Source organism: Anser cygnoides, chromosome 2 (genome assembly GCF_040182565.1).
Source record: "Anser cygnoides isolate HZ-2024a breed goose chromosome 2, Taihu_goose_T2T_genome, whole genome shotgun sequence".
Taxonomy (NCBI): domain Eukaryota; kingdom Metazoa; phylum Chordata; class Aves; order Anseriformes; family Anatidae; genus Anser; species Anser cygnoides.
In genome coordinates this window covers 108,675,332-108,696,176 of record NC_089874.1, presented here as the reverse complement: position 1 = coordinate 108,696,176, position 20,845 = coordinate 108,675,332, and the positions used below count along the sequence as shown (strand labels likewise).

General features: G+C 36.6%; 1 protein-coding gene across 4 annotated transcripts in view; it reads right to left on the bottom strand.

The window, feature by feature from the left end:
- PIEZO2 (piezo type mechanosensitive ion channel component 2) overlaps positions 1–20,845 on the bottom strand; it is a 313,186-nt gene that overhangs the window by 91,850 nt on the left and 200,491 nt on the right. For all 4 annotated transcript variants that reach the window (XM_066992758.1, XM_048077088.2, XM_066992759.1 and 1 more), the window contains exons 8-12: positions 11,877–12,039; positions 4,964–5,098; positions 3,315–3,353; positions 1,358–1,496; positions 764–903 (exon numbers count right to left, since the gene is read on the bottom strand). In XM_066992758.1, the coding sequence (XP_066848859.1) occupies positions 764–903; positions 1,358–1,496; positions 3,315–3,353; positions 4,964–5,098; positions 11,877–12,039 (616 nt within the window). The remainder of the gene's footprint in view (positions 1–763; positions 904–1,357; positions 1,497–3,314; positions 3,354–4,963; positions 5,099–11,876; positions 12,040–20,845) is intronic.

The window sequence follows — 20,845 nt, the reverse complement described above, 5'->3', positions numbered from 1 at the left end:
AACTATATTCAAACAAAAAGCAGCCAAACTATTTTATTTTACCATTTTTAACACAAAATTCAGCCAAGAAACTTTATGGTTAATTTCATCACAGTGGAAACATTTCCAAAACAGTAAAACCAAAGCCTGCATTAAGAATATAGACAGAGAGCTAATCACTAAGCTGAAAATGTGCTACAGTTCAAGGTACTTGCATCAATTGGGCTTAAAAGCAAACAACATCAAAAGAAGAAATAAGGGTGGTAAGTAAAACAACAGCAAAATCATGTTTGGCAAAAAGTTGTATTTTCCTTGAGACCGTTCTGAGTCCATAAAGGAAATCAGGCTTTACAGATCTTTTATCTCAGAGAGTACCAGATGCATGCTTCAATCTGAAATACGAATGATATATTTAAAATTTACTATACGACTAGGAAATTATTTAATTTTGCAGGCAGATTTCTGAGTGGAGCAACAGCATGACGATATGCTTATAGAGAAGCTTTGGAATCAATAAAAAAACTCAGCCCCAATTGCTTTCTTTCTCAGTCCTGGAAATGTGATGTTTTATCCAGAACCCTACATGTTGCCCTACTGATAGGTCTATAACAAGCCTGGGAATTATTCATTAATAATCTAAAATGCAGATACCGTATCAACATTTTCTAGGCATGATGCAAACACTTACTGAAAACCAACAGATGAGATTACTCTCAGGAAAACACTGAGAAGACACATCTATTTGTAAAATCAACAGCATTATTCTTTTGTTGCCAATACTTACCATCATAGCTATCAGAGCACAAATGTAACTCTGTTTCATGATAAATTGGAACACAGAGACAAGGGCATGCAATTTAACATCTTCTTTTTCCTCCTGGGTAACTTCTTCTTCCTCTTCTTCTCCTTCCTCCTCTTCCTTTTCTAAGTAGAAAAAGAAATCCTTATTTGCAATTCATGCTGGCCCTAAGAGTACTGTATGCACTCTCTCCAGGTAAGTAACCCTGGAGTGATTTCACTTGTAATCACTCTAATAGCTACATCTACATCCTTTAGCAAGCTCAAGATGGGAGCCAAAACAAAACAAAACAAAACAAAACAAACAAACATACATTTGAGCACAGTAAAGCAACACAAAACCTGCAATCACTGTGTGGTTTTGCAAAGAGGCAAAGTATTTTAGTTAGTATATGCCTACAGCCTTGTTCACAAAACTGCCAAGTGGTAAGCCATCATTGTAAGGTGATAGCAATTATTTAAACTTCAACAAGCCAAGGAGCTTACTAAAACAAAAAATAAATGCAAGAGGCAGTGAGCTGAGGTACAGAAAAAGAAAATATGGAACTAAGGGTAATTCCCACGCAATGCTTTTCACTACCTGACATGTCATCCGAAGGCTCCCATTTGTACTGTGGTGTTGAGTACAGGTCTGCTTTGGCTGGACCATTTTCTAATGGCAGTGTGGGGTGGATGGTGTGATAGTCAGAAGGGTTCCCATTCACTGTTACCAGCAGAACCTACCAGAAGATGGGAGAGAGGCATTGCTTTTAGGGCAGCTCTTACAAGTATGAGACTCCTATTTCTGTGCTTGGCTTTACCATGGATTGCCAACGGTAAAGGAGCTGAATGAGTAAATGTAGTTGGCTCCTTCCAAAGAAACTGATAGTTACAGTCATGTTGCATGCAAAACTAGTACATAACAGCTTTCAAAATATTTTTGGGGTAACTTTTTATGCAATATCAGGAGATTTACAAACTGGCTAAGTGAAGTTTTTAACAAACTGTAAAATAATTCTGCATCTTAGAACTGTAAGTATCTCCTTTAAAAAAATTTTTTTTTCAATTTCCAAAAATTTCACATTGCATTAGACATTTCAACGTACATACAAGCAGTCTGAAAATGCATAGAAGTGTGGACACACAAGCAAAAGTGATCATGCTATTCCAGTCAGCTGAACTATGGTAAATGACTATTTGCGTGCTCTTGGCCTGTCTTACATATAAAATTATGGAAAGAAAAAACAATGTGAAAGTGGATTATGTTAACGCATGCACAGCTGGGCAAGTCTGAGGCCCACTACATGACTTAGTGCACAAACAATAATTCTTGAGTTCATGTTCTGACACCCTGACTTTCCCAGGTCAAGTTAGCTTTTTACAGCCAGCCTGGGAAAGCATCATGATCCCCTGGCCTTAGGTTAAAGCTATAACCACAAAGTCACCCTCCTTCTTAGGCAAGCAAATACATTGAGATTTTCAGACTTAAATTTAAATTTTCAGACTTAAAATTAAGAATTCCTATCTGATTATTTATAGTCGTTATGACAACAGTGTTTATAAATGGCTTTCAATTTTAAATTCTTTCTGGAGAGAAATACATTAGCTGCAGTTAATAAAACCAGTTCTGTTAATTATTGTTATTGATTCAGCATTTAGCCCACTTCTTAGTACTAATTCAACTCTTGCATGGTTTTCTTTTTGTGAACTAAATTTCAGCTCTTGCGCTTATTTGGATTGGTGTTCCAGCAACCACAATCATAAATATCTCTTGTATTGGCAGGAATTCACATGCAATGGGTTACTGAGAGCAGTATATGTTAAAGACTGACATGTGTTTAGGCTGTAAGATAGAACTGTTATTTTGCTTGCAGAAACTATGCACAGGGATGTTGTGGACTGATTCAGTCTCTCTCTTTCAGAACAGCATCTGGGTTAGGTATATTCGGCAGCACACTAAGATTTGGCTATAGCTGCTCTCAGAGTTCATCTGTATCTCCATTCTTCTGCGTATGCTGAATGGCATGGATGTTTCTGCATTCAGGATTGTTACAGGATCTATAGCAGTCAAAATAAATCAATCATTTGCTGTCAGCTCAAGCGGGGATTCTAATTTTCTGTAATCTGTAAATTAAACTCGTGTTGTCAGTCACTCTTTAAAAGCCTCAGCATTTTAACATGAATGAAAGAAAAAAATAGAGCAAAGAAGCTAAATCAAGTTTAAAGATGGTTTGCATTAGAAAGCATATTTTGAGATCTTATTTAAACCCAATGAAATAACAAAGATCGTTTGCCAGTTGGTACTACTACAAGTAGTGTAATTTCAAGTGAATTTCAAGTAATTTCAATTTTAAGGCTAATTAGCAGTTTCTCAGTGTAATTGTTAAGGAAGAGAAAGATAATATTTAAGACAATCAAGGTTACATGGCAAAACACAGACTAAACAAAACACAGAAGTTTTTAAAATGTCAGCTAAGCTTGTATTGCATATATCAGTGAGATCTGTATTTACACATTAAAAAGAATGACAAAATTACAAAGACTAGTAGTATACTAACATCCGATGGCTTGTATTCATCTTGGGTCATTGACAGAAGCTGCAAAAAGCAATGCAAGACAAATTATTAAAGAAGCATGGCTCAAGCATTAATAAGTCTATTTTTTTTTTGAATACAGGCATGCATATTTGCTGACATTTGCAGAAGATTTGCATTAAGAAATTCAGAAAGAATTCTTAAAAAGCCAGCAGAATTGTACACGATGCTTCATAAAATGATATTTAGTGTACCGTAAGCATTGACATAACATTACTGTAAATTCCTGTGAATTCTGAACCAAAACTGAGACTGTTGCCTTGCAATTTTAGGTATTAGCTCAAAGAATTAATCAGTATGGCATTATACTGATTAACTGCTTTCTAATGTCTTTCTAATGATCCAGTGCTTAAAAACTAAGTTTTAAAAGATCATTAGAATTACTGTAATTATAAAACTACTTCCGATGAAATGTTTATACTAATATAAAATGTGATACTTAGAATTATAATTGCTAGCAATATTCATCTCATTAAGTAGAAATATTTTCATTGAACAAAAAATATTGGCTTTATCCAAGGCTGAGTGATAAATGCTGAGTGAACACCAGAATATGAAGTAACAGCTGCAATGTGCTATGTCAAGAAAGCGCACTAAAGGATCAAAAGCTATATCCACCAGTTTTGTCTTTCCAGAAATATTTTCCACTCAAGTCAGTGAGAAATGTTTCTAGAGACATGTGATTCATAGTGGAAACAAAATTGCACTTTTAAAATTCTGTTATAAGTCCCAAATTCCTATTTCTGTACCATTTTATTGCTTACTTTGTGTTTGTCCACAAAAGATTTTCAGGAAGTATTTTCAATGCATGCCTTCTCTAGCTTTTCTGTAATAGCTGTTGAAGATATTATGTTGAAAAATTAAAATTTCCATGGAAAAATGAAGATAGCTAAATGTAAGAACCTACAGTAGTAACTGATTGTTATTGTTGTTGTTTGATAGAGTAGGTTCAGTCCATTTGTTTGCTAGCTCATTTACCATTGTTACTATTATAATGGAGTTTGGAGGAGCTTAAGTATATGTGGCTCAATGGAGTATTTAAAAATCACAAATTTGACTGCAACTTGTCAAATGAAATTTTACATTGTAGCTGCTGAGGACTGATGGTAGAAAGCTGATCCTTTCCTGGAGATTTCACAGCAACTGTCTTCCCTACAGACATCCAGCAAGGGCACCAGTACACCTGAAGGAAGATAAACTGGCGGTTCCTCTTTACTGACAGTGGGAAATTAGCAGTTACAAGGCAGATCAAAACTTTACATCAGAATTGAGCTCCCTGACAGACTTTCTAGCTGTTTTGAATAAAGATAGTGACCTGATGCCAAAAGACTTGCTCTAAATTTCTAAAACGTAGAAGCCAAAAGCAAGGAGCATGTAGTTCTTTTACTTCCTTACACCAGCTCCTGTTTTAGCTTTATTAATTTTTTCAAAATAAATTTCCTACTCTGCCACATAGACTTGATATTATATCTTAGTTATATAAACACACATTCAGTTCTTCCTACTTGCGGCCTATCTAATGCTGCTTCCATTAATTTCAAAGTAACTGTCATAAAATTGAGTGATGGTTTTAAAGACATTTAATGCAGAGATCCTTCCCGCTCCAGCCTTACTTTTCTCTCATCAGTTGTATAGTGGCTTGCATACCACAGACTGCGTCTTCTCTCCGCTGTCATTGGAATTGGGCTGCAGGCTATTTCTTTGTCATCCTCTCCACTATCAGATTTCTCTTCTTCGTCAGGTATCTGCTAAACAACACAAATGACAGCACTAGTTACTAGTGTAAATAAAAATCTCGTAAAAGGAATTTAAATTTTCCCCTAATTGATGCTCCCTCTCCAAAATATGTCCTTGAAATACCTTTTAGTGTTTAAAGCACTCTATCATATAGATGACTTTGACTGAGATGACATTTTCAGAAATGTTGACAGGGCTTTTCTAAAACTGCTAGTCCATCAATGCCACGATGCTTCCTGATAGTTACAAGACACCAGAATCACACTGACTTCCACTTCTTTCTTTAGTATACAGTCATACCATAGACACAAAAGTTTGATTTTCTGAGCAGTGAATTGAAAGAAAATTAAATTTTCCTAACTGCATTTATATGTGAAAAGACAATTCTGCTTCATTAAACAGCTGAAGAATTGAAAAGAAAAGATCAAAACCCTATCAGCCTAAGTAACGATATGTGAAATCTATCCTTACATACAAATCCATGTCTCAATACATAACAGGGTAGTCAGTGCTGGTCATCCATTGAGGTTTGTCTAGTCTTTCTTCTGTGTTGAACTACAAATATTTGTGTGTGGACTCGTGTTCACATGAAGGACAAAAAGATGACTGGAAAAAGCCAACACGGATTTACCAAGAGTAAAGCATGCTTGACCAACCTGATTGATTTTTAAGCTGAAACAACTTGCTCAGTGGATGAAGGGAGAACAGTTGCTGTCAACTACCTTGTTTTTATAGAGTTGTTTAACACAGTGTATCACAACATCCTTGCTGACAAGCTGGTAAGATACTGACTGGACAGGTGGACCACAAGATGCATAGAGAACGGGTAGAGAACTGGCTAGACTGTCATGCTTGAAGTGGGGTGATTAACAGATCAAAAACAAAATGGTAGCCAATCATTAGTGCAGTTCCTCAGGGACTGATGTTAGGTCTGGTACTATACACTATCTTCAAAACTATCTGGATGATCATGGGGTTGAATGCACCCATGCAAAGTTTATGACTCTGAACTGAGGGGTGAGGTAGATGGGCCACCACACAGACAGGCTAAAAGAATGGCCCAACCAAAAATTCATGGGCTTAACAAAGATAAATATAAAGTCCTCCATCTGGGACAGAATGCAGCAGTAAAGGTTATGAACAGAGTTGGTGGGGAGCAGCTCAGGGGAATACGTCCAGAGGGTTCTAGTGCACAGCAAGCTGAACGTGAGCCAGCAGCGAATGACAGCAGCAATGAAGGCCATGTCCTAGGCTGCTCAATCCAATCTACCTGTCAAGTGTCAGGCCATACCTGCAATACTGTGTCCAGTTCTAGTTCCCCCCAGTTCAAGACAGACATACAAAATCTGATTTTTTTTTCTGCCTTCCAATACATAAAAGGTAGTTTTAGAGAAGACAGAGGTACTGTCCTCACTAGCAGGCATGATTATAGGACAAGAAGCTATGGGCACAGTTAGCTTCAGTAAAATGTTTTTTGGATAAGAAAAAAAAATCACTGTGAGAACAACTAATCACTGGCACAGGATGTCTTTGCTGGAAACATCCAAGATTTAGCTTGATAGGCCCCCGAAAAACTTAAACTGAGGCCCTGCTCTCGCATGCAGTAGGACCAGATAATCTCCTGAGGTCCCTTCCAACGTAGTCTGTTTGGTAATTCTGTGATTCTCTATGATGCACATGCTCTATTTCTTCACCTTTGACAGGAACTATTACCACCAGAAGTAGGATTGCTAATGCACCAGCCTTAACTCCATTTTAATTCCATGGACCAGCAAGAGTACGGGGGCCTCTCAAATAGAGTGAACATGGTTGTGTTTATAGTACAGCATCAAGCAGGAGACGTGGGTGAGTGTACAAAAACTGTGCTAGGTTACAGCTCCTCTTCGGGCTCTTCCAGATCTCCTCCTGCACTGTCCTTCCTCTCCTTGCAATCCTGAACTTCACAGCTGAGCCCTCACCAAGCAGCAGGATCATCTTGCTGTTCATACTAGTGAGAGGATGAAGCTCAAACATGTGGTGTTAAAGGGAGAAAGGTAGTGCTCTAGAGGCAGCAGGCTACATGTGAAAACTGTGAGCATCTCCATCAAGGTGTTGCTCAGCAGGACTCACCGGCCCCTGGGACACCATCAGGGAGAAGCTGCCACTACTGAAGGTACTCTGCTTTCTGCCTTTGCCTGGTTTCTAATTTGGAGCTTTAAACTTCAATCTGACTTTTTAGTTCATTAATATTTGACCTCTTTACTTCCTTAGTTTTCTGGTCTCTTGTCTCAGTCCAAGGCTTGATGTGTTCTTTAGGTTTTTGGCTCTGATGGAAATAATAAGCATGCAGAACATCAGAAAAAAGGTATGCAAGGCCACGGAATGAATATTATTGAATAATACTAGCTATTTCACTCTGCTCTCCATTAATGCCTGGAGGTTTATTTCAAAACTAGTAGGAATGGTAAGGATTGAAAGGTAGACTACCTATCTTTAAGCATTGCTTTAAAGAACTTATTTTCTTGTGGGGAAAATTTCTGTAATATCAAGTATGCAGACTTGATTCTAACAAGAAATGAAAAGTGCTCTAGTGGGGTTCTACATTCCTATTCAACAAATTTTGAACTACAAAATTCAAACAATTACCAAATTCTACTTCCTCTCTTTGCAACCTCCACCAGTATTAGTTGTTGAATGTATTGTGCCAAATTCTCAACCATACAGCTGTAAAGCCATGCTGCATAAAATAGCCCCTATTCAGCTGCATAAAACCACCCCTACTGAGCAAAGTACACCAGTGCTTGCGTAACCTGGAACCCAAGGCAAGGTCTTATTGACTTCAATAGGACTTAAGTGACGGTTCAGAAGCTCTGCTGAGCCGCAGCCAAAATATAGCATACACACTAACTTTAATAGTGTTATTTTGAACTTGCCCTCTTATTAACTACAAAGTAACTGGTCAAGGCAACTAATTGTCACATTTTATTTCAACCTGAACAAATGGTTTGTAAGGACTGAGGACTTTCCTCATGCCTATTTTGTACTTTCTACTTAGCAGACACTTTTACTTCTGTTTCAAATGAAACGTCACAAAATCAACCTTTAGTTTTCAACAGGACTATCCACCTGCTCTCATACTTCTTTTACTTAAATCCTGTCTACTGCCAACAAAGAGATACATTGTGGCATAAAAGCAGTTTTCAGTTGCAGTTTGTGTCTCAAAGGCAGGGCCTCAAATTAAGCTTTATGGGAACTAGCTGTAGGTATGGGTTCTCATTGCTTGTGCAGTCAGTTGATTAGAATAAGAATAAATCAGGATGCTGGGCAGAGGTCTGCAAAGTTACCCATGGGAACAGGACATCCAAACATCCTAGCTGGTTTTGAAACTCTCCATTCCAACCCTAACACTAAGGCCCTATTTTTTAAATCTTGACTTGGATAAACAATGGTTGTTAATTTAGTTTTACTTTTGAGTCACAATGGCAGCACATTTCAGATATGATTGTATATTTATATTTGATTGCAAAAGGGCATTCCTAGCCAAAGTGTAACGTGAAATAAACTGATCTTGTGCTTAAAATACTTCTCAGTGCCATTTAAAACTTTAACATAACTGCACACCATAAAGAACTGTTTATCAACAGCATTTAGTTTGACACCAGGATGACCAAAAAAGTACCAGAAGACCTAAGATGCAGACAGTGATTTCAGTAACACATTTGTAGCCTAAGAGTCTATAAGGGGCAGTGAGCAGTTGTGTTTTATCTTTCTCAGAAGAGGAAAAAAATTAAGAAAACACAGCAGTAGTCATTCATATGATTACAACTTGCAGGAGTCCTTTGACTTGACTAATTCTTCCGGTTCTTCCCCTACCTGACCAACTCTCAAACTCCTCTTTATTCAAATGATCTTAAAAAGTTTTTAAAGAGCAAGACCATAAATTAAATTGCTGTAACTCAGTTGAGTTCTGTACTATTCTTTACCACTCAACAGACAGTATGAATGGGCTCTATTCATATATTCAGTCCTATTAGTTACAACTATGAACTGAAATCTCCAGAGGCAGACTGCCTCCTCTAATTTGCAGAGGTAGAATTTCACAAGACTCAATTTTAGAACAAATCAGGATCCAAAATAGCAGGCAGAAGAAAAGCAAAATTTCCACTGACCTCCAAAAGTGTTTTGCAGGAGTAAGGTCCATACAGAATCCCACAAAGACCAACCATACTCTGTTTGAAATCTCATACATGCTGTACTTTGACAGACTGTGGTGCACACACAAAAAGCTTTTGGCTTGAAACTCAAGATTTGAAGTGGGCATTGTTCTTGTAAAATTGTTGACCAGCTGTGGGATTCAGAGACAATCTCAAGAGTATCTGTCTCAGAGAGCACGCCTACTAAAATTCAGCAGGAATTTTATCCGCAGGAGGAACCCAAGATGCTATTCACACCAGAAGGAATAAATGCCAGAGTCTACATCTCTTATATTCTGCTTTCAGAATTCGCTGCTCCAGTATCACATTTAGCTTATGTACATCTTTTTAGACTGAATAAATATTCCTCTACACATAATTTAGCACACATGGTTTGTTCAAAACAGGTTCTGTTCAAAGGATTCATTTGAACAAAATTTCAAAGGTGAGACTTTTTACTGTACTTTAACAGCAATATTCAGAGAACTACTTTACATTAAACAACACAGCATATTGTCATTGCCATCTGTCCATCTATAGGTAAGTTAGTGGTGAGTTCCTAAATACAGAGTAACTTTGAAATCACTGGGAATTGCAAAGGCAGGTTATATCCTTAGTCTGTAATGAATCAAGTGCACCAGAAATTCACAAGCCAAAAATTGTTTCAATGAAACCTGAAATAAAATTATTTCTGGATTTAAATAATAGACAATAGAGTCTACCAGAAGAAACTTAATAAGAGAAAGATGAATGCTGGATCTATGGCTCCGGTTAAGGAAAAACAAAATGTATACAGACGAAAAAGGGCATAAGAAAAAGTTTGTAAAAATGGTAAATATTGAAAATCCCAGCATCTGTTTTTAATGACAAGAACTTGCAGCACTATATTACCTGCCTCAAAAATAAGCATCAATTTATGGGTATTATTTTATTTACAGTGCTATCCTTTTTAAGCATTCATTTCTCTTCAGAGGGAGGCATCGTTCCCTTGACATAAGAAGTTCCCATGGGGGTGCCAATACTTTGTATTGCCTTTCAAGTAGGCATGGGTTTGAGAGACATCTTCTGTTCTTTAATTAATCTGTTCTAATATTTACTCACTCTAACCTAATAGCTTGGAAAACACCTCTAATTCAACTTGTTTCCAATTCTCAGAGACTGATTTTAGTGTCTTATGGGAATATCCATTTTAGTACACATGAGTAGTCTAAAAGAAAGAAGTGCAGGCAAGTACACTCTGGTGTGGACTCTCTGGACCACAAAGGAACTTTCAGGATTCATACTGTCTTGAGACAGATGGGCTCACTTCTCTCCACAGAAAAAGCACAGTAATCAACTTAGACCTATCACCAAACTTTAAGATGGTGAAAGTTGGATGAAAGGAACCCAGGTTCTGGAAATGAGTTCCCGGAGATGCTGAGATCACACAGCTCCCACTAACTGCATTTCACATGTGGTTACTCCTCTGTGAATAGTTCTCATGGTTTTCCTACGAAGTTTGTGAGACATGAAGTATTAGTTACAGCTTCAGTGCTAAAATCATATTATTATCTGGAAATCTCAGTTTTCATTTAAGAAAAAAAAAAAAAAGCACAGCTGCTGCAGCTGCAGAAAAATAAAAAATTAAACAACCCAATGCCAGAGGGCACTGGATCACAATCTTTTAAAACCTTGTGACTTCTAAAAAGCTAGTCTTAAGATTTCTGGAAACTCAAGGCATGATTTTTTAATAACTCAAGCTTACAGTTCTGGCATCATTCACCTTTAATTACGAAGCTCAACATATGTAAAACCCAAATATCAGACATCTAAATTCAGAGGTGATGTATTTTGTGTGCCTTTTTACACATTAAACTGTTACATTATCCATTATATGAAGAAACACCCTTAAAATAACAAAACCTTAAACATTTTTACTTGTTACTACAAACTCCACTAATTCACAGTTCAGTCATGAGTATTTTCTTTGTGGTTTACAGCATGGCTAAACCTAAACTCTGGAACTCATGTCAAACCTCAGAGGATTAAAATAAACAATGCTTAGGATCATCCTCTTCATGATTCCAGTTTCTAAGCTTTTAAGGTACATTTGGGTTTATATTCCCTCTTTTCCTGAAACAGGAAGAGGTAAAAATCTACTTTTTGTCTCCTTTTTCTCTTGCTTTTAAACCTAAGTGGGGATTTTCATTCATGGTCACAGATTCAGGAGCAAAAGTTTTCAGAAAATTTTTCTCTATCTGCGATAAAATTTCAAATCTCTGTCTTGTCTCAATGGTATCCTGTGCCAGCCTGTATCCCACCGCAGTGCTGCTAGACAACAAGCCCTGGGCGTTTGCCTTCCATTTGGTAGCCTACATTGCACTGTATTGACATTGGCTTTCTAAATCAGAATAAGCATTAATTATCTGCCATTGCAGTCACTAGTTAAGAAGAATATCCATGTAAAAGCTTCAGTCAGACTCTTGAAGACACCTATCAAAAAGCCTGAACTCAAGGTACCAGCTTGCACTTGTCTCTTTCCCTGAATTTTTTTGAATTTTGCTTCTCTGTGAGGAATTATGTGCACTGGCCAGTCTCACAGTCATTAGCACTAAAGAGAGAAGGAAATCACACTTACAATGGGCTCTTGTAGCCAAAGGCGGATTAGAGTTGCAAGGGTGTAGTACATCACTAGCAGTAAGATTGGATTAGCATGGTGATACCAATGCAACTCTTGATTTTTGATGATCATCCAAGTGCTTGAGCAGTTTGTCTGAGTAAGAGAAGTGACACCAAATAACCTGTGGATATAAAAAAAACAACGAAGTTAGAGAATAAACATCAAAACTTATATTGCTTAAGAATATTTTTGCTTACTTATAATACTGATTGTCCTGTTTAGATCTTATCTAAAACGCAGTGAATATTTTCATTCCACAATATTTAGTGAAAAGGAATGGTCTTTTGCACTTAGTTTTCAACATAAAACATGGGAGTATAATATTATTGCACCTATCATGTCCAATGTAAAAACTTTAAATGTCCTGAGCCCTTTTGGCTTAGAGCTACAGAAAAGGGGGAGAGAGAATCTAGATGCATGGCCATTTGGCAAACCACAGTAACATGGCATTTCAAAGTGATTCAGTAAACTGACATACAATGCCATTCCACATGCTCTGCCAGGACAGAGCTGTAAAGCACATCTCCTTAGCACATTGAACAGCTTACTGAAAATTAAAAAAGAAAAAAGATAAAACTATTAATAATTGCTGTCTAATCATAGAAAAAAACTTATAGACATACAGAGCTTCACTGAATTAATGGCTTTTGTGAACAATGGAATACATTTGGCAAAGCAATTGCTCTGAATGATCATATCATTGAGAAAAAAAAAGATGAAAAATTAATTCCATAATTAGTATTAATGTAGTTGCAGAATTAATGATATATTTGACTATTTCTTGAAAAACTGGTACTTCACCAAGTAAGAAACTTATGCCAAAAAAAAAAAAAAGCACTTAAGAATTAAAAAAAAAAAAAAAGCAACATTTTTAATTTAAGACAAGATATTAGATGCTTTATACCTGAAGCAAAACCAGTAGGAAGTCATCATTAATCTGTTTTTTTTTTTATCTAAAATATTTTGCAGAGTTCCAGAGCTAGTTCATAACATCACCATAGCACGTATCAGTATTCATTACATCAGTTTTTTTTTGTGTTTGTTTCTTTTATTGGCAAGATTCTTTTACAATGTGTATGAGAGTTTTTGATTTTTAGAAGAAATAGATTTCACCTAAGAGATGGTTAAGGAGAATCATTTATTGAAAGAACAAAAACCCCAACCTATGCTAATTTTGAAAGAGTAAAACAAATACATTAAAAAATAAATATTTTTTAATTTGTTTGTTTGCTTGTTTTCTGCTAGGGATTTAATCATTAATAGTATATGTCTAAAAGATTACTTCTTTTACTTACTAGAATCCAACACAACAGGGTGAATGAATACAAACAATTAGTATGATATTCAACAGAGACCTACTGCCTGAAATCTGCCTTTTCAATGCTATAAAGTGAAAGTGAAGTGAAAAAGAAGAGGTTATGCCTGTTCATTCACTGGGGATTAGTGGCATGGGTATAATACCATTAACCACCAGAACTAGTGCTCTAAAGTATTTTATTAAACAATTTATCAGAACTCACTTCTCACTCTGATTGTCAACACAAGACAAAAGCTATAAACCTGAGTAATTCTCAGAGCTTTTGGGTGGATACAAGGTTGGAAAAAATAATTAAAAAAAAAAAAAAAAAAAAGATTCTGCATACAAAATAAAATGCTGTAACTTAAAGGAGATGACAGACCTGTTTTTGGAGTTGACCCAGATTCAAAATTCTGTAGCATCCAAGCAAATTCAGAGCCAGTGTTACAGTTTGGCTCCATCTGACCAAAATATATGCTGGACTGTATTCTGTTCTTATTTCTATCAGCATAGGGGAACATCTTGTTTTGTCTACTTTCCTCTCTGCCATCTGACTTGAAATTTTTCCCCGTCAACGATCAGGGATGTTGAGCTCCTATTAGTTTCATCTTCTACCTCTATTTCATAATGCATTCCTTCATCTTTGTTTCATTTTAATATTTTCTGTGTAAGTACAGTATGAATTACCCTACTTCTGTTTCATAAATGTCTCAGAATCAGAGTGCAATTCAATTCTTACTGAAGTGAGAAGTCTTTCCATTGCCAGTGAGTGCTGAGTATTTCCTACAGAAATCAGGGAAAAACAATTTCTGAACTCTTCTGCCAGACAGACCTGATCTTATTATCACATATTCCATTCTCCTGTATAATGTACTATAAATATAAAGTCTCAAAAACTTGTGTTTTCCTTTCATCTCCACTGAAGAAGCATTCCACATGATCTCACCAGTTCGGAAAATTTATTACATTTTAGTTAAATCTTAATTCTCTTAGTTTCATCTGTTTGCTTCAAATAATCCATACTTTCTACTATGGGACTTAATTCTGCTCCCATCTGGTCCTGCATTCACCAAATACTAAAAAGTTATAATATATCTCTTCCCTCTTAGCTGTGACCTTATCCACAGTATATTTGTATCATAAATAATGAACCTAGAAGAACTGCTGCTTATTTCTGAGGTCTTCTGAGTTTTTGAGAATTGTTAGTCACGAAGGTACTCAACACAACATTTCCCATGAACCACATTCAAAACACTCTGATGTCTTGGGAATGCTCATTCTGTCTACAGGCCTTCAGTAAGGCTACAAGTTGCTACTCATTCAATATTTATTCTTGACCATTATCGTCAATGAGAATTGCTGGTGCAGAACGTTTATCAAAGACATAGAGTCATCTTCTCTTATTTAAAGCTTTTAAATACACAGGAATAACTGCTGGAAAACTTGTAAGCATTTACAGTAGGCAAAATATATTAGGGCATTTCTCAGTTCTGCATACTTCATTCCATGAAGATGTCATTATGCTCAGTAGTAATCAGGATCAGCTATATTTGCCTCCAGCTTTGATCTTAGTGTGACTTTGTCTTAGCCAACATATAAGTATGCCATTAGAAAACCCAGAATGAGTCTTAGGTTAGGGAAACTGATTTCAAACAAGACAAGGATGTCTGGATACAGAAGACAAATAAAACAAATACATGAAGACCATTTACTACTGGAAATTGTTTACCCTTCAAAAGTCTGCATTTAACTTCATGAACAAGTGGAGGTTTGTTAGATGCAATAACTTCACTTTTCTACTCTTGCAAAGAAGCAAAAATTGTGTTTTTCAAAGTCCTCATCAGTATTCTGAAAAACGCATTCTATTTAAAAACATATAGCAGAAATCATTTGGAAATTTTTAGAAATTATAAAGAGCCAAAAGGAACTAGAATGTCTGACTGAGGTGTGCTCTGAAACATCACAGTGAAAAGCAGTTCTTGAAAGGGTGATATCTATCCAGTTCCTACTCCATTCACTTGTTTTCCCAGCAAAGCTTCCTATTGAATCTGTGAATCACCCTTTTGGCAGGTGCACTTTCATCTTCTGTGACTTTCTGACAAAGCTGTAAGCTATGACCATAAAAACCAAAACAAATATACAAAAAACAACAAATGAACAAACAAAAAACAACCACCACACACACAAAAAAAGGCAACATCAAACAACTTTTGATATCTAACAAAAATCAGAAGAGCAATTTCAATTTTATTTGAAAACAGAAAAAAATATCCTTTTATACTCACAGACAGTTGACCTGAGGGGCTGCCAAAGTACCACATTTTATTACTCTATTATGCCGATTGCTAAAAGCTCTCCAGCATGCATTAGTTTAGTATTACATTAATATAGAAAAATAATTGACAATAATAGTAAGTTGTGGTATAAAGCATGAACATATATGATTATATTAACCAAACAAATTAAATGTATTTCTCATATACAGAATTATCAAACAGAATAATTACAGATCTGTTCAGTCTATGAATTTTGCCATCCATAAAAATGGGCTGGAACATTTTTTCTTTGTAAAAATGTATCTGTCAGTTTGGATCCTGGATGAACTGATATTTTAGGAATTGACTTCAGACTAGGATTTGTCTTGTAATTTCCAAGGCCAGGATGGGAAGTAATAATTCTGACTTCCTGCATAACATAGGACACACCATAATTCTTGCATTGAACAAATAACTTGTGGTTGGATTAAAGTTTATATTTAAGAAAGGCATCCAATCTCAATTTCAAGTGATACCAAATTTTCTATTGCCATACTATTTCCTATAGCATTTAGTTTCTATAATAGTTTTGTCTAGATGAGTTTTCCACATGCTACGTCTTCCTACAATTCTGTGTACTACTTTACATACTACTTTTCACACTACTTTTCACTACACAGCAGACCAGAAGTCATTTTCCTGTATCTTCTCTGAGCTTCCCAGTTTACAGCAACCTCATCCAACAAGGCAGAACATCTATAGTCCACCTCCATCACACTGCACAGCTTTCGCCTGTTTGCATGGCCTAGAGGTTGCACTTGGACACCACCCAGATATCAGAGTAGAAGCCCATATTCACATGTTCATCTAAATATATCCAGGCTTCTTCAGACAGTTTAATGTCAATTAGCAGATAGTTGAAAGCTATTTTATTGCTATTAGACCTGCAGTTTCTGAACTGGTCAGCGCAAAACCTTTATGCACTAACACACAAAACAAAACAAAACAAGAAAACAAACAAAGAAAAATCAAGGACAACTAAGCTTTCTTTATTTCCTCCTAACTTACACCTGCTACCTTCCGTCTCTTTTGTCTTCCCAACATGCTAGCCAATTCTATAAAAATGACACTAAGTTCCTCTGAATTTTCTGAAGATGGCTCATTGGTAAGAGGATGTGATGGAGATGGAGGTGGAGATGGAGGGAGGAGAACAGAATCCCACCATGTGACAGGCTTTGGAGGCAGACAAAGAACTCCCAAATACATGGCTACCAATGTTCACCTCAACTGTTTGGAGATTCAGAAAATATAATTTGAATGAAATGAATGTAATATCTTAGTGATTTCTTTAACTTGTATGAAAGACCTTTGGATGAGACTGTAGTAAAATTCTGACCTAGTTTGGCAGCTGTTTCTTTTAGGGACTGGGAACAAAAATTATGTAAATAATGCCACTTTAGTGACAGAAGCAACTGCCTTGCATACAATACTTATGAAAATGCATCAAAATACATCAATATAACAAAAACATTCAAGTTCATAAAGCCTCTAAGGTAATAACTTACAGTGTTTTACAGACTCTACTCTGACTCACTAAGCAGAAGCAAAAGACATGCAACAGCTTTTCTCATGAGCCCAACCTAACCCATGACAATGTGCAAAATGCAGATAAAAAATCATTCAGAGCTTTCAATCAAAGACGACAAGTGATTCACAGTGGCAGGAAAATGTCTTTTATCATGTCCTGTTAATTATGCTTCCTCTGAAGGGTCTGAGAGGGCAGTGGATTCTCCAGAGCCTGCTGAACCTCTGTGGAGTAATTGCTCATGAGTCTGTACATTGCTTTGTTTTTAGTTCTCATACATTCTAGCTGGGCTTGATGTATATTGACAGAAATTGGTTGATTTTGCTCTCAGTTAATTGCCTTCATTGCAAACATAAAAAAGCATAAACCTGTATTCAGATTTGTCAAGCATTTTCCTAAGCACCACCTATTACAAATCATTCTGGTCAGAAACAGGAGGCTATGTCAATAAATTAACTGCATATGTTAATATCATGACAAAGCTTTAAATGCTCCCCATTCGTGAAAACTAAGGAAAGGAAACAGGATTTTCTGATACCCTAAAAAACTGTAAAAGACTGAGATAAGGAAGAAACAAACCAAGAGTTCTCCTAATACACTCAACTTTTTGTTTGCATTCTTAAACATTCTTTTTTCAAGGTGATAGGGCCAAAAAAAAACAGAGTGGAATCAGTTGACTGGGAGGGAAAAAGGAAGAAAGGAAATCTGGACAGCTATTGCATGCAACAGGACATCACCTGTTAGATGCCAGAAACTACTGATTCCATAGGAGGCAAAGGCAGGATGTCTGAAATCTTGGACCAAATGTGATTCCGCTATCTTTTGTCAAAGGAAGCAATTACAGTGTGCATTTTTATTGAGAATTGTGTATTTGTCTTAATTAGCAAGTAAATTTATCCATTAAAGTAGAAACTACCTGGATGATTTAGGCATGAGTGTAAAGTGTTGTAATGCTCTTTTTAAAGACAACCATGAAAATTTCTTTAAGGTTGCTAAATGTAATGTAGTTTTAGTGGATTGGCTACCCGTTTGTTTAGTTGTCTGGTTTGTTTTTCGTTGGTTGGTTGGTTTGGTGTTTTTTGTTGTTGTTGTTTTTTTTTAGGTGGGTGCATTGATTTGCAAATTCAAGATCTAATATTTTAGCAGCGCTACACCACTGATTTTAGTGGGAAGTTACAACATTGAGAATACAAGCAAGTTATGATCTCACCTCCACAGTTGCTTTGTCAATGAGGAACAGAAAGGTACAGAGACCTGAAAAGAATAGAATAGATCTGAATGGAAATTCTTTTCTAAACTCTCCCTCATGCAGAGCTGCTACTATGCATACGTATACTGCACCATGAGTTATGCATACTGCAATATAAGATTTAACTTGTACTATAATATAAAATGAAGATGGAATTTGGGAATGGAAAAAATGTATGTTTTTAATATTGTGCTAAGAACACTAACACACTGAATTTTGTTGAAAATTATAAAATTACAGATGATAGTTTATAATTTTCAAGACACATTCACACCTATTTCAAGACTTCTTCATCCAAATATTCCTGTTATCGTGTTCAACATTTTAACATTTGCTCTTTATCCACCATAAACTGGATGTACATTACAAATACTGACTGATTTAAGCAGGAAAGATTACTTCACAGGACTTGCTTCCTGTTTCAGGAAAAGATTTACCATAGACTAATAAAATAAAACAATGATGCAAGTCTGCAACTCTATTTGACATGGTAGCAGACTGGAAATTAAATCCAGAACAGGGCAATGAAGATTACAGTTTGAAGAAAATATCTGCACCAAGCCACTTCAGGAGCTGTATTTCCTGATTTAGTATTTATGATTACAGGAATTTTTGCTATAGCCAGTACTGAATGGTTATTCACAGCAATGGCATCAGAGACTTCTGCTGTGCTGGTCTGGATTTCGGAAATCGATCTTTGTAGAACTTCTGTTGTAGAATTTCTGTTGGGTTTTATGAACTGTCTGAAACTTTATATCATCTGGCTTTATTGCATAGTTACTGCACTCTCCTCACAGAAGGAAAAGGGAGTGCTGACTCGGGCTGGGGTAGGAGAACGGACTATCAAGATGGATTGCCATTTGATTTACTGAGCCCTGAAATGGAGGTGCTAAAAGTGGCCAACCAAGAAAAGAAAAGGAGAGATGAAGAAGAGAAGAAGAAGGAGAAAAGAAGGGGAAAGGGAAGAAGAAAGGGGAGGGGAGGGGAGGGGAGGGGAGGGGAGGGGAGGGGAGGGGAGGGGAGGGGAGGGGAGGGGAGGGGAGGGGAGGGGAGGAACAACTGAATTTAAATGAAGGAAGGAAGGGGAAGGGGAAGGGGAAGGAAGGAAGGAAGGAAGGAAGGAAGGAAGGAAGGAAGGGGAAGGAAGGAAGGAAGGAAGGAAAAAAGGAAGGAAGGAAGGAAGGAAGGAAGGAAGGAAGGAAGGAAGGAAGGAAGGAAGGAAAGATTGAACAACAGGAAATTCCTAGAAATGGGGAAAAAAGGTAGCCTTTTTGGGGGGTAGTGGTGTAGAAATCTTCTTTTCCTGGGGAAAAGAGGACAAAGATACAAGGATAAAAGGCAAAACGTCATGTTTCACAAGCCAGGCCTGAAGTTAGGGATTAATGAAGAAGAGTATTTAAAATACAGAAAGGACTATATTCCAAATCCTAAACAATGCTCAAAGTGTGAACCTGTATTCAAGCTTTGACTTAAAGGAGATACATACTCCCATCAAATTTGTAAACACCCTGGGCAGAAGAAGGGGAGAAGGGTGGAAAGAATAAAAAATAAATAAATTAGAAAATAACAGCAACAAAACACCAAAACAACAACAACAAATATTAAAAAGAAAAAATGAAAAAATGAAAAAAAAAAAGAAAAAAGAAAATAAACCCACCACTCTAACACAGACTTTCTAAATGTCAGCAGACTCTTGTTCACTCAAGCTGTCCCGTTGAGTTTTCTGTGTTTGGATGGCAAAGCTACACACAAGTTTTGATCAATACAATTATACCCATAAGGTCTGTTAAGAGAACCCTGTGAGCCATCCCTGTCCCCCAGCCAGTACCTCATTTGGCTATATGCTGAAAGAAATAAATGCTGTTGGAAAGGACTCAGACAGTCCTGTGGTACCTCCAGGTCCATCCTTGCCTTCCAGAAGCTGGTTACTCTCTAGGCTACATGCCAGGAATTCAGACCATGCTGGGGCTCATGATCACTGATACAACACTTTTATAGAAATAGAAAAATACAGGGAGGAAAGAGTTGGGAAAGTTGGATGAAGTACGTTAAGAATCCCAAAGAATTAGGGTTAAGATGAATGAGAGGTATTTGGCCTCACTTTTTTTTTTTTTAATGGAAAAAAAGAATGAACAGGAAAACTGGCATTTATCTTTCCAAATTGTGTTATACATAAGAATCCACAGAGATGGAGCTGATCTTCCACACCTTCTCCTCGGCTTAGTAGGGCAACTGTGTAGGGAGATACCGCAGACATAGATTTCAGTAAACAGCTGGGTGAAAGTTATTAAATTTATCCACTTCTGAGTAATACAAGCTTTAAAAAGCATTGCAAGTATTTTTAGTGCTTAAAAGACCTAGACCCTGCTTTGATTCAGACTTGGATAATTCAGAACTGGCTAAATGGAACTGTGCCATCTTAACAATAACAAAAAAAATCTGATTGTTTGGGTTGAGAAGAATTATGATAAATTTCAGCTTAACAGTTAATAACTTTTTTGGAAATATCTGAAAACATAAACGAAGACTGGAAGTGTTTTC